Source organism: Zalophus californianus, chromosome 6, assembly GCF_009762305.2.
Source record: "Zalophus californianus isolate mZalCal1 chromosome 6, mZalCal1.pri.v2, whole genome shotgun sequence".
NCBI classification, from domain to species: domain Eukaryota; kingdom Metazoa; phylum Chordata; class Mammalia; order Carnivora; family Otariidae; genus Zalophus; species Zalophus californianus.
Window position 1 is genome coordinate 96,728,111 of NC_045600.1, and position 14,528 is coordinate 96,742,638.

General features: G+C 39.2%; 1 protein-coding gene across 5 annotated transcripts in view; it reads right to left on the reverse strand.

Annotated features, from left to right (window-relative positions):
* Positions 1–954: 954 nt before the first annotated feature.
* Positions 955–14,528, reverse strand: part of NEDD4 (NEDD4 E3 ubiquitin protein ligase) — a 135,991-nt gene continuing 122,417 nt past the window's right edge. For all 5 annotated transcript variants that reach the window (XM_027569567.2, XM_027569562.2, XM_027569564.2 and 2 more), the window contains 11 exons: positions 13,134–13,363; positions 12,228–12,349; positions 12,064–12,134; positions 10,873–10,968; positions 10,468–10,541; positions 10,119–10,179; positions 7,826–7,885; positions 7,636–7,743; positions 6,944–7,040; positions 4,457–4,529; positions 955–3,912 (listed from right to left, as the gene is read on the reverse strand). In XM_027569567.2, coding sequence (XP_027425368.1) covers positions 3,810–3,912; positions 4,457–4,529; positions 6,944–7,040; positions 7,636–7,743; positions 7,826–7,885; positions 10,119–10,179; positions 10,468–10,541; positions 10,873–10,968; positions 12,064–12,134; positions 12,228–12,349; positions 13,134–13,363 — 1,095 coding nt within the window. In that variant the 3' untranslated portion in view covers positions 955–3,809. The remainder of the gene's footprint in view (positions 3,913–4,456; positions 4,530–6,943; positions 7,041–7,635; positions 7,744–7,825; positions 7,886–10,118; positions 10,180–10,467; positions 10,542–10,872; positions 10,969–12,063; positions 12,135–12,227; positions 12,350–13,133; positions 13,364–14,528) is intronic.

A 14,528-nucleotide genomic window follows, 5' to 3' on the forward strand; every position in this document is an offset into this window, starting at 1 on the left:
AACTTCCAAGAAAAATACACACAAATCTACTGGAGCCCTTTATCTATAGCGCGGCCCCGAGATTCGAACATTTAGTTTAATGTCCTTTATAAGAGGAATGTGTCTGCCCCTGGTGGCCTGCAAAGCCAAGTTTTCCTGTACAGGGAGGCGTAGCGTGGGCTCATTTCTGCGGAGCTGGTTAGCCCTGAAGGGGCAGAAGCGGAGAGGGAAGTGGGCTGACTCCCAAGGATTAAAAGCTATGGTCTGGATTTTTAGCACAAACAGGGGGCTGGAACCTTCCAGGTGTTGGCTTGAGTTAGTTTGGGATTCCCTTCAAACTGGGAAACTTCCAGGTGCATAGAGGAAGGAGGAAAAGATACTTACTTCTGCATTAGTGCTTGGAACTCCTTCTTTCATAGAAACAAGTTTATAAATAATGGTTTGGTTACAAGCTGGCTTCTCCACAGAGCGACAGCCTGTCTGAAATCCAGTCCATTTGTAACTTTGTTATTATATTCTCTTCTGGATCTTTCACTAACAACAAGGCTTTTGGAATATGACCTGTTTGTAAAGCGGAGATTATCTGGGATTATGAATTTATAATCATGCCAATTCATCAGACACACATTCAAGGTGGTCTTGAGAATTCCATATGTGGCTGCAAAGGACCAGACCAGAAGCTATCTCCCAAAATACTGGCTTGGAAACATTTCTGTTTGAAAATGAATCACAGTGGGGCGCCTGGGTGCCACAGTCAGTTGAGCGACTGACACTTGGCTTCAGCTCTAGTCATGATCTTGGAGTTGTGAGATTGAACCCCGCATCTGGTTCTGCACAGTCTCTTTCCTTCTCTCCCTGCCCCACACTGCCCCCATGCTCTCTCTCTCTCTCTCTCTCTAAAATAAACTTAAAAAAGAGAGAACCTTTAAAAAATAAAAATAAAAATGAATCAGTTTTTGTTTTTCTTAGAATAGAACTTTATTTGTGGCATCAAGATTTTTAAAAATGATTTTATACTTTAAAGTATGCAATAAATTTGTACATTAATCTTGACATATATTCACCATATGGGAAGATTTTTAAGAACAATCAAATGGTTTATAATCAAAACAAATTGTGTTTAACTTGATAATTATGTAGAACAATTTCAGCATTATAAATAAAAAATGAAAAATACCACTTAAATTTGAGTTAGGATGAAATGCATTTGTTTTACAATTTTATGTCTATTTTAAAGTTCGTTTGATTACAGAGAAAATATAGGCTAAAATTATGTGCTCATAATTTCTAGAAAAATAGAACGTCCTTGCTTTATGAAAATGACTCTATTTACTCTCCAGCTGTAGAGTGCATTTGAGACACTTTTTTATCTGGGATGAGAGGCTGTGTGGCTTGATACAGGTTCCTTCCAGACCCCAGCCTACACCTCAAGACGAAGGGGATGATGGTCCGTGGCTGGGAGCTGTGGGAGTGCTGGTCTCATTAACACCTTGTTTTATCTGAGTCACAGGATCATCCAAGTAAGTATTAGGGAAAGCAAGCTTTATATTTTCTTTAGCTCTGATCTGCTCTGATATTTCACAGAAATGATACTTAAAACATATGTGGTAAGATCCTCTTTCAACAAAAATAGTTTTCACATTAAGTTCTCTATAATGAGGACATTTCAAAATGCATTGGCCCATATTAATATTACTTTGCTGATGTGGAGAAAATGAATTCTGATGGTATATATAAACACACACACACATATTCAATATCAGAGATGTTCCTACTTCTTTGTCTATTAGGAGACATTTTATTTTTAAATGAAGAGATTCTTCTTTGGGAGTGTAGCTGGTGTGCATACCTGATTTGACAAAATCTGATGGTCAGCACAAAGTACAAAGCATCTTCTGACTGTATCATACTTTACAAAGTGGCTCTCTGGAGCTTATAACAAGCTTCCCTGATGACGAGTGTGGGTGTGATTGTTCTCGTTTGACAGGTGAAAGAACAGGAGTCCAGAGAGGTTAAGTAAATTGCTTCAGTTTCAACAGTTGGTAAGTGATAAAACTAGTACTACATCTGGTGGCCTTGCCTGAATGCTGGGGTGAAGATGAAACACAGGGTGCACTCATCTGTCCATTACTTTCCCTCAGCCCCGCTGGAGATGTGGTGTTTGGTAAGTGGTTTTGCTGCTGTCCCATTTGAGATCTTTAGCAGGTGCCGACAGGTACCCCACGAACTTAAACCAATAGCCAGCTGCAGTTCTTACAACTCTCCGAGTATACGTATGTATTTAAGAAGATTCATAACATATATTTACAATTATTCCTAAATCGCCAAGACATCATACTGAGAAATAGGTTTAACTTTTTGCAAGAGCGTTTTCTATGTCATCATTCGAATATACACATGAAACATATAAATACAAGTCTTGGCAAACTTTATCCATGCAGGTGCACAGAGCACTTTCCCTTTTGCCTCTTTCTGCTCACCGCTACTTTGGATTGTTCACAAATTCATTTACATGTCCATAAGTTCCTGGAGGTGAGGCCTGAGCTAGCTTTCTCTGAAGCGCACAGGTCTTACTCCAGGGCCTTCCGCAGGGCTAGGCACACAGCAGGCATTCAGCACACATTTGTTGAATGCATGCGCGTGATTTGTATGTACTTCAATTCGGTTAAAGTAGGATTCTGCTTGTAGCATTTTTCTTAGAGAGTTTTGGATTTATAGCAAAACATCATTTTCATAGTAAACAGTATTTTTTAAAAAGTGTAAGAAATACAGTAATAAATTTAATACAAATTATGCATTATAACAATTCTTTGGTTATTTTTAACAAATTATTTGGTTTTTCTGACTAAAGAGAGATACTAAAAATATAAAAATGCAACCACAGAAATTAGCTTAATCTGTAAACATAATAAACATGTTCTGTAAACATATTTACTACATAATTGGGCAAGTGTAAAGAATGACTAGTAAAGGCAAGTACTATACATTTAACTTAGCTCTTCAAGGCATATTTAGAAATACTGCTCTGCGGAGCCTTAGTGTAATGTCCGAAGAAGGAATTCTTTTACTTTAAACAGGAAGGAGTGCTGATTATGCCAGTAAATCAAAAGGATATACAGGCAAGATGGAGGCGTTAATACTTTTCACGCTTTGCGAATCTGAATTCGCTTCATGTCTTATAAACCACCTCGTTTAGTAAAGCTACATATTAACAAAAGCCAAATACTTTTAAAATGAAGAAGTAAACAATTTTTTTTTTGCAAGTGAGTCAGTGGACTAAAAAGATGGGTAACACATTTTCCAAGGTTTTTTTCAAAAATCTGGGCAGTAAGGTGAAGTAGGCAGGTCTACAGAATAATAATAGCTGTAGGCATCATGAAGTATATTGTAGTTTAATCAATATTAAAGTATTCTTTTCCAAATTTCAGTTTTCCTTCTCAAAAAGCATCCAACTTTTCACACATGACACTTATCACAAATATTTCACAGTTATAATTTCAGTAGTTTAAGGAAGATCTGCCTGGCAAATACTATAAAAGAGGTAAATGTTAAGGACACAACTCACTATTTCAGGCACATGGGATTTAAATCCTAGAGTGGGAACTCTAAAGATGGAAAGAAAGAGCTGTGTCAATGCAACATACTGTTGTAAAAATGAATGAAATAATGGTAAGGTTGTCAAACTGTTTCTTCTAATGCTTTTATATGATTTTTCTCCACTATCTGGGAAGAAACAAAGGCCAAGTTTTAGTAGTTCCCTGGAAAATTTTAAGTCAAGATTTTGCTTATACAAAAGTGGCAGTGAAACACTCTAGATTGTTATTTGGAATCTAATCGACGCCATCAAAGCCCTGAGTGTTCTCAATTGCCATCTGAAGTTTATCCCATAATTCTTCAAATGATTCATAGGGCGGCAAGTCCAAGCGGTTAAAGCTGAAAGAACAGTGAGGACCTGGTTAGGACAGACACTGACAAAGCAAGTGCCACGACGGCCAACAGGACCGCTGCTATTCATGATATGTTCCACCCACAACACTAGAGGACATTATATCACCGGAGACAAGGAAGGTAACAGCACTGGGCGCTAGGCATGGACTAATCCCATGACTTCTTGGCGGGGTCCTCTCACTCCCATCATGACCTCCAAATGCCTGGGGTCCTCTGTTATTTTAACCTCCAAAAGGGAATGTTCTAGCTTCTCTTGGGATGGCCCATCATTCATGCGATGGAGGGCAACACATGGTCAACGGCTGAGATGAGCCTCTCCACTGTTCAGCTACCCAGACTTCAAGCCCAGGCCTGGCTGGCAAAGATGCACCTGTTCCTGTGTTGCTGTTTCTGCCTCCCCCTCCCCGCCCCCGCCCCCCATAGCTGCCACTGACACAGCACAGAGCGGGCTACACCTTCTGTCCCTAGACTGTTAGAGGAGCTTCACTCTCTGAAAACTTGTTCTCTAAATGTTGAAAAAACTGCTTACCATGTGTGGGCTCGTGGCAGCTTTTCCGGGGAACCCCACTGTTCAACTGTAAATGACTGTGGTCCATTTGAGCCTGTAAGGAATAAGAGTTGCTGGGGTCTCATCTATTCTTTATAGGAATTCCCTAGAATTTCACAACTCATTATTTCCAATGTAGAACTTAAATGTCCAGAGAACAAGTTTCTTTGAACTCCAAAGAAATGAAGGCTGTCCCGTCCTCGATGGCTTCATTGTCCAGCCACAAGATGAAGATTCCTCTTCATCGGCTCCTCTGTGGCCACCATCTCACTCTGCCTCTAGGGTGGCAGGCCTGACGGGACTTTTGAAATTTTCCTAGCCCTGCGCTTCCCTAGGACCACCTCCTTCATAGGTACACAGAGAAAATGAGGCATTTCTTTCTTTCTTCAGTCCCACCAAAAATAGCTTTAATTTTTCTCTGATTATCTAATCTCACTGCAAGAAAATTAAAGCAATAGAGAGAAATATAATGAATGGTCTCAAAGCCCACTATTAAATCTGAGTAAACATTCTATTGTGAATCGTTTTACACATGTGCATATATATATATATATATATATATATATATATATATGTGGAATCTTGTGTGCAGGTGATGTTATCCATGCTACATTTTTCTTTTATTATGGACACTTTCAGAAGCTCTTTTTTTCCTCTGGAGTTTTCACTTAGCTCTCCCCTCCCCCAATTCTCAACATTCCTCCAACCACCCAGGTAATTGGTGCTGACAACCCGATGTAGAACCTTCCATACTTTTCCCCGAGTCTTATAATCATAGCTAATTATGCGTGGGAGTGTAACTGCCAGAAGCAGCACTAAATATACTGGATATTCTTGATATTACAGTTTTCTCAAAAAACATTGCTTTTCACACAACACACATCACATATCATAATTATGTTCACAGTTAAAATTTCAGTATCTTTGTCATTGTTTCCCATACATGGGATCATATATATTTCCCTGCCTCTTGATCCTCTCACCTAAATGACCCATTGTGAAAACTTCCTCTAAGTCAACCAATACAAACCTTACACACTTTTTATTGGCTAGAGAATACTGTATTACAATATTAACATTTTGAAGCAACTTCTTCTTTTTGAAAATGCATACGAATTTGAATTATATTCTAATACTTCCAATCTGGCTCCATGTGTGGTTATTTCCCCCAAATTCCAAACAATTCACACAATCAGTGGATGGCCATAGGCCTGGACTGCACAGAAGAGGGATGTGGAGCTAGACATGGAAAGGGGTGTTTGGCCGGCCTTGCTCTTTCCCCACTGTAACTGGCTAAAATATAGGAGAAGTGAAAGGAAGGGGGAAATCACGGGAAACCACTGAAAAGACAAAGGCAAAGAAATCCAATTAGGCAAGAAGGGGTGCAGGGATTAGCACAGAGCTCCTGTCTTGTTCTTCTCACTGTGCGTGGTGACTCTAGGCGGGATGGCAGATGCTTTACAGGTTCTGCAAAATATGCATGAAGCTTAAGGAGCCCAGGTTTGCCAAGGAGACCGACGGGGCTAGTGATCCCATCAGACAGCAACAGCTTTCTCTGTGCGTGAGAAATCCAGCTCAGCAACGACTGAGGCGGAAGTCGTGACTTATCGTTCCCAGAACAATTCTAAACTTCGTTGTTGCTCTGCATGGGGCTCCCCAGAGAGCCCCTTCCCTGAAAGATTTGTTCTTCATAGTATCTTTAAAAGCAAGTAAATGTCATTCCAATACAGAGATATTAACTGATTTGAGGTGATTTACATCAGAAATAGCAGGTTTCTTGTTTTGTTTTTTTACAAAAAACACCTCTAGTGCTATGAGATATATCCACTGGAAAACAGTTTGCTAGGATATGCAGAATTCCACTTTATAGAAAACTGCATTAGTAGTAACTATTCTGAATATTGGAAGATACGTGCAGTCTTATCACCAGTCCTGCACAGCCCCCCCCACACCACACACACATGCACGCACATATACACACAGAGTCCATGATCAAATAAGTTTTGGAACCCCCTCTTTTTTTTTCATAGTAAAGGTTCCGAATGAGTCCCAAAGAAATCTACTCAATTTTGTTTAGTCCAGTATTTGCCCCAAATGTATTCCACTATGGAACTCTTTGTTCTCTGTTGGACACTTACTAACATTCTGTGGGACATTACATGTTGCCCTAAAGCATCACCCTAGAGACATGCTTTTCCTGTGATGGGATATGTAGTGGGAATCAAATTTAAAACTCAAGAATGGAAAGGAACTCGAGCCATTTCATGTTTTTTCCTTTGGTATCCGATTAGAAGGTGTACGTATATTCTGGCCTACTTCTGTGTATCAAATCCAAACATTTAAAAATCTTAATTCTTTTTTTTATTAAGCTCAGTGTTTGTATAAATGATAGAAGCTTGACAAGTAATCGTCAATGAAAAAGACAAGTGGCATCACTCCATTTTTAAATGATGTGTGAAAAACCCTTACCATATAGTTCAGCAAATCCATTCATGGGCACTCGAGAGGTGCCAGTGACAAACTGAAGTAATCTTATTCTTTTTTCTGAATCCATCATTAGAACAGCCTGAATAAGAGAAAAAAACAGCATTTAGGAATATCACTGGGAAAAAAGTAACAGCACTATCCTGAAAAATATGTTATCAGAATTTAGTTACAGTATTAATGATCAGTTATTACATTTACATGTGTTTCTGGGTGGCTTACAAAGTTCCTGGAAACTTCATTTCTGAGGCTACAGAATGAGATCATAGCCTAATAAAGTGACAAAAATATCTTCTTGGATGTGACTCATGGCTTTTTAAAAATTTATATTTACAGATATTATTGAGTGACATACACATTTCTTGATTAGATGGAAAGTCACATTTAAGGAGCCATGCAGGAGTCCCAGGGAACACCCAGCAGGTTATTACAAGTTCTCTTGAATAGTTTCCATGTTGGTAAGGGACTAAGCACCCACTGCTGTTTTTCCTGCCATTTACTACATTCTGAACACTGACTTATCTATAAATATGTATGGAGGATGGAGCCATACCCAGAAGGTAGATGGATACAGTACACCGTTACTTTTTGTCTTATCTCTGTGTAATCCACTAGTATGGTTAAGTATGATTGAATCTGTTGAAAAGGAATTTACGGAAACAGAAGCTTTCAATTACCTTCCAAAACCACTGTATGACTTGATGATTCACACCGTAGCCATTCTTATACTTTGTGTGTTCTCTCCAGTCATTCACATCGACATCTCCCAATCCACACATAAGAAGCTATGCGATAAGAAATGTCAAACTGTAGACAAGAAAAATAATGGGCACAAAAATCCTGTTTGAAAATAAGAATATTTCTTACCTCTAGTTCGTTTTCGTCAAAAATTTTGATGAGATCCTGTGGTATTAGTTCAAAAAATCCCTAGTGGAAAGAATGTATTTTAAAACCTGGTTAGCAGAGTCCATCAACAGCCCTATACGTCAGCCTCTGGATCGCTCTTGGAGAAATCCCACCTACACGTAGATTCCTACCACCACACAGTCACGGGTTCTTAAGTCAATGGAGGTTTCAATATCGGCAAGAACATGGATGTGTCCACAGTCTGTTCTCTCTCATTGATTCCTCAAAACGGCCATTTTGAAACCTCCCCGCATTTCCCCAACTGCTTCCTCCTCCTCCATGTCATCCCTCCTTTACAGCAGATAACTTTTATTTGAGAGAGAAAACAGAGGTGATGATGGAATTCCCTCAACCTTCTGCCTGCCTGGGTACCAGCCGGCGCTGACATCCATCATGGCCTCCTGCCCATGGCACTGGGGACAGATGCCCCCTTTCTCTCTGGGCTTCATCTGCTTCCCCAAGGGGCTCATCTCACTGAACCTCCTCGTTATTAGCTCACTCTTTCTGCATTTACATTTGTTTAAGCCTAGCTACCTTACAAACAAAACAAAAAAGCAAACCTGTCTTTCTTCTCTTTACCGCCAAGCCATTATACCTGATGGAACCCACGCCGGCCCCTCTCTGCCTCCACCCGCTGCCCTCTGCCCTCCGTGCCCCCACTGCCTTCAAGACAGCTTTGCGGTGAACTCTGATCAATGCTTTCTAGTCAGGTATCTTATCTGACTTCTCTGAACTATATGATTGTTGAAAACACTGCTGTTCTGGAAACTTCGTCCGCTGTCAATGGTTTTTCTCGTGTCTCTCTCTGCATTTGCTAATTTCTTCGAGGTCTCCCTTTCTACTGTCTGTTCCTTCCAGGTTGGTGCTCCCACATCCCCATGGTGGTCATCCACTTTCCCTGTTCTTACTGTTCTTTCCAATTTCCCATCTTACCGAGTCCACAGCTCCAGTACACACAGGCAGATGATCCCCAAATCCATGCTGCCCCCCGCCCAGATCTCTATCCTTTAAAGCACCCTGAGCTACAGTTCTCCCTTGTGAATCCCATTCAGATACACACACAGTGGTCTTCCCGCCACCACCACCTTTGTTCCTGCCCTGATCTTCTCTCACCCGGATCACTGCCGCACCTTCCCGCCCGGCCCTGCTGCTAGTCTTGTCTATCTCTAACTCTCTACACACCACTTCCAGAATGATCTGACTAAAATGTAAATTGAATCCTGGTGTTTTATCGCCACCTTCCTTCCCCTCACTGGACTTCCGCAAAAACCCCAAATTCCCTCTGTTTCCAGTTTAGCAAACAGGCCCTTCTTAATCTGATTCTGCTCAGCTCTTCAGCTCAGTTTGACCTCCTGCCTCATCTTATCCAGTGTATGAACTGCTAGCATGTTCTCCAACATGTGCACAGTCTGTCTTATGGCCAGACTTCACACATGCCCCTCATTATGCTTAGAACTGCACTGCCCTCCTCTGTGTGGCTGGCCAGTTCCTCCAGCCCTTCCCTGGCCCTTCCTGCACCTCTCCCAGCCTGGGTCTCTTCTATGTGCTTACTGAGCACTTCACGCCTGCCTCTATCCACATCACTCTTTAGATTTTCTGCTCCCTAGAGCAGGACCTAGGTCTTTCTGCCTTGTGCAGCACCAGATACATAACGAGTGCTCAATACTGAATAAATGAAAAGTACGTGATAAATACTGAACGGAAGATTTTAAGTTGGCTTAAGAAACGAGTGCACTGGCAATAGCCTAAATGTCCACCAACAGGGGGAATTTAAATAACTTATGAATTTATATCGTGAATAAATGCAGCCACAAGGAAGGGCAGTTACGCAGTGTAGGCAGTCTTGACGTGTAAAGATCTCCAATAAATATTTGTTAAGAGAAGAAAGCAAGTCACAAACCAGCATGTACAGTGTGATCCCATGTGGGAAAATAAATGGCCTACTCCACTCTCCCTACGGCACTCTGAACCTTGTTCACCTGTTACTTAAGATGGAGGAGACGTGACTGGGAAAAGGTGAGGAGCAGTGACTGGAGTGAAGGGGGAGCATCAGCATTAACTGTATGGGCCTCTTGGATGACTGAGTTCTAACACCTATTCATTTAAATATTTTTTTTTACTATAAAACTATAACTAAAAGTTGTTTTAAAAAGCCAGTCATCTCTTAGTTCTCAGATGTGATGAGCCCCCAAGACCTGAAACTTATGAATTGTACTTTGAAATGGCAGAAGAATGAACAAAAGTAAATGAATACCTCTTTAAATGCAGCCATTTGCTTCTGGATTCGATTTACAAATCGCCACTGTATTACAAGACTAAAAAGAAACAAAACATTTCATCTTTTTCACATGAATGAAGAAAAAAATTTAAGGTATATTTATTCCAGTTGGAAACAAAAAATAAAGACTAGGTAAGCCCCAAGCAAAAAGTGAATATGAGTGGTAATACGGCATTATTATAGAAAGAGAAAAAAGAACATTAAGACTCTGGCTATGAAGAAAGAGAAAGAAGATAACGAAGAGTCTTCTCAGAAAGAACTACAAAATTATTTCCAGTGAAGTATATACTAAACATAATAAAATACTTACTAACAAAATACTTACTAAATATATTCCTTTTTGTTCTTATTGGTAACAACTATTTCTGATCCGCCAATTTTCAACTCGTGTTGATGTGTCTAAAATTAAGCATGATATCTTGATATGTTATTTTAGCGAAAAAAATAAAATATATGCATTATAGTTGTCCCAGAAACCCAGTGTTTTAAATTAAATCCATTCACAAGCTAAGAAAACTTAAAATATTAGTTTTACTAAAATAAACATGGAATGAGTCAAATGTCAAGGAAAGCAGAAATTCTGGCTGAGACAGCTTTTGTTACTGGAAAATAAATTTAAAAATAGAGCACAGAAGTGTGTCGAGGATATGCATTATTTAACTTCTAAACTTAAGTTATAACATTTATTTCACAATTTATGTACCATTTTAATTAATCAAAGTTTACAAACCTGTCCAAAAAGCTCTTCATCTATGACAAACCTGAGGTCCAATTCTGTGGGATCATTTTCAAGAATCCATCTTAATGAATTGTAATATTCACTATCCTAGATGGGGAAATCACATATTTAAAATTTGTACATAAAAAGACACCTGAACCTGCAAAGAAAGTGTGTTGAGAGTCTGACTACTTAGACAAAAGATGAAAAGTAGTAGAACGTCTTTTCTTATATACACACAGTATTATAAAAAGAGTGGGATAACTATTAAGTGTGAGAGTAGAAATGCATAAATCAGCACAGTGGGGCTTGCCCGACAGTTTGGAAACCTATCTCTATGTAGAGGCAGTGGAAGGACAGATTTTATTATCCAGTTGAAGGGTCAACTAAAGTAGTTTCCAGATGAATCCTAACTCCCACGGATGCCCAGGAGCACCTAGTGCTTTTCTGGTACGGCCTGTGGAGACGGGGTGTTAAATGTATAAGTAGCTATGTATGAGCAGGTTGTTATTTATACCTGGCCCCAGTTAAAGAAAAATCTCAGATTAAATGTAGAACCTTAATTAACCAACTCAAATAACTGTGAAATCTTATGATTCACAAAGAATTATACGGTCCACATAGATAATGTCACAGGAAAGGAATAAAAAATATACTTGGTTCCCAGGAAGAGAGCTTGGAATCCATGTGTACACACAGCACATGAGGCTTTTCAGTTCACACAGAAAAGCTACCATCAGGGATTTAATCCTTAGGTTTCCATTTCTTTGTAGTGGCCTAACCACAAGGCCTTGCCTTTGGACTGTCATTTTGAAAACATATCCACTCATCATAAAAGATCACAATTCAAATGTTGATAGTACATTGGAGTAATTAGGGAGAAGGGCATTCTTTGAAGTGCATCAAAAAAGATGGATTGATGGACACATGGGTGGACTGACAGATGGGTAGGTAATAAAGTAAGTATAGGAAAAAAAAACCAAGTACAGAATCTTGGTGGTGGATACATATATGTCCACTATAACATTTTAAAAATTTTATTATGTATTAGGAAATTTTCATATTAGAATATTGGGGAAAACGTTCATTTGTATTTTGGAACATTATAATCTATTAATTTCTTCATCATCAAATTCCAACTTGAAAATATCCAGTTGCTTCTTAAATTATATGTTCTGTACATTATAAGTGAAAAAGACATACCACTGATTCCATATCATGAAGTGTTATTGGTTTGTGTAGCATCATCTTGTAAAATGGGCGGATGAAAAAACCTTTCAAAAAAATAAAATGTATTGAAAATGATTACCAAGTGAAAGAAATAAGATCATTATACTTTAAAAAAATGTTTTATGCTTAATACTAACCATCCAACAGTTTGCCATGATAAACTGCCATTCCAGCTACCCGGCCAATAAACTTGAAGTAAGAGAGGTGATCCTCATTACACAATCCGGAGTTTGGATTTATCTGTAGGGTATAATTATCCCTGTAAAGACAAACACATTTAAATGTTCTTCTCCACATTTCATATAAAAATTTTAATATAACAGAATAATAAATTAGCTCCCGCTTTTTGGAGTTTTTACTTCTATTAGAACCACATGAGACCACTGGATTTAATGGTTTTAAAAAGAGTCATTTCTGTGCTCGCTTCGGCAGCACATATACTAAAAAGAGTCATTTCTGTCAAAAGGTGGAAACAACCCAAGTGTTCAACAGATGAACGGATATGCAAAATGGGGTGTCCTTTTACACAATGGGGTATTACTCAGCCTCAAAACAGGAGAAAATTCTGACATATGCTATGCCATGGATGAACCTTGAGGACATTATGCTAAGGAAATAAGTCATTTACAGAAGGAAAAGCCCTGTAGGATTCTACTGATATGAGGTACCTAGCGTGGTCAGATTCACAGAGACAGAAGGTAGAATGGCGACCACCAGGGAAGAAAGCAGTTAGTGTTTCATGGGCTTCAACAGTTTCAGTTGATGGTGAAAGAGTTCTGGAAATGGACGGTGGGGACAATGGCACAACAATGTGAATGTACTGAACACCGCTGAACCGCACACTTAAAATGGCTAAAATGGTAAGTTTTGTGTTATGTGTATTTTACTACCATTTTTTTTAAAAGTTATTTCTGAAACAACATTAGTGACTGTCTCCTTTTCTGGCACGTTGTTAACACAGTTTCCTTGCGTCATACAACTCTTTGTTACTTTCAGAACAGTGACTTTTTTTTTCTGTATACAGTCATTGTAAAAGTACTTACGTAGCAGAATATTCAAACAACCCATAATAAGGGTTAAACATTTCCTTTGAGATCAGGAAGAACCATTCTCTGGCAACTCCTCCGTAATCCAACCCCTTTTCACCGTCAAACTCAATCCACAGCCGAGCCTTGAGGAAATCTGCTCTCTTGACACCCATAATTCTCCTGTAAGAGTCCTCAAGGACAGTTGCACGACGAAGTTTCATTTCAAATTTGTTTGGAATGTCATTCTGAAAACCCAGAGAAGAGAGACTTGTGGTTTAAATCAATTCAACACAATGGCAAATTTATTTCTTGTAAAGTTATTTAAACCATTGTGCTCTACCCTGTGCCCAAGACCCTTTCTTGGGGAAAATGTGACTAGGGATGTTGTCTAGTATTTCCTCTATGGTATAAAAGAATTCATGCCTTTTCTCTAATCACATAATAATACAGACTTCTGATTTTTATACTAGAAGAAGCAGTTCTCAGGAGTGGCAATAATGTTCACATGAAGGCACTTCATGAACGGTCCATTCCATATTAAGTTCCAGTGAAGGCCATCCCGCCGCCTACAGCCCAGCCAACGCCTGCTCTTTCTCGGCTGCCTGTTGATTCTGGGGTTTTCCCGACCTCCACCTTTCCTCCTTGGAGCCCACCCTGCTGCATTCATTAATAGGCACTAACATTTACAGACTGTACCAGGCAACTATTCCCAGCATTTTAATGGGTTAACTCATTTACTCCTCATAACAACGCAAGGAAGAAGAGACGAATATAATCTCCATTTTATGGGTGAAGAAACCGAAGACAAAAGTCAAGAAAGCCTGAGCTCTCGAGTCTCTGCTGTCTTGCTGATTTTTCTGTACATCCTCTGCTTATGTGACAAATGCAGATAACTAGGCTTCTAGACAGACCTCATTGTAAATTTTATAAAAAGATGTCTGAATATTTTATTCTTAAGTGCTTTGTGTGCAATGTTCAAGTGGAAACCAGTAAGAGAAAATTCTGTCACTTCAAAAGAAGAAGGGAGGGTTACTTCTAAGAAAAAAAAAAACAATTTCACTCTTAATATATTTAGGGAAAAGGGGAAGCCCTACAGAAACAGAATAATATAAGCAGTTTTTATAAAGCAATATAAGCAGTTTTCTCTGCTGCTTATGCAATTAAAAATAAAGGCAAGATCGGAGAAAACCAATCTTAGACACTAGGTATCTTGTGCAGCCAAGCATTTACTGGGGCCTGCTCTGGGCCAGGCCCCATGCTAGGTAGCTATAGTAATGGGAATGGGAAGAAAAGGGAATAAAAATGTGGTATAAGATGTGATTCCTCCCTCAAGGAGTTTATAATCCAGTGTGTATAAGAGAAACAAATGTAAATGTTACTAATCCTGAGATTTACAAGAGTAAGAAAATT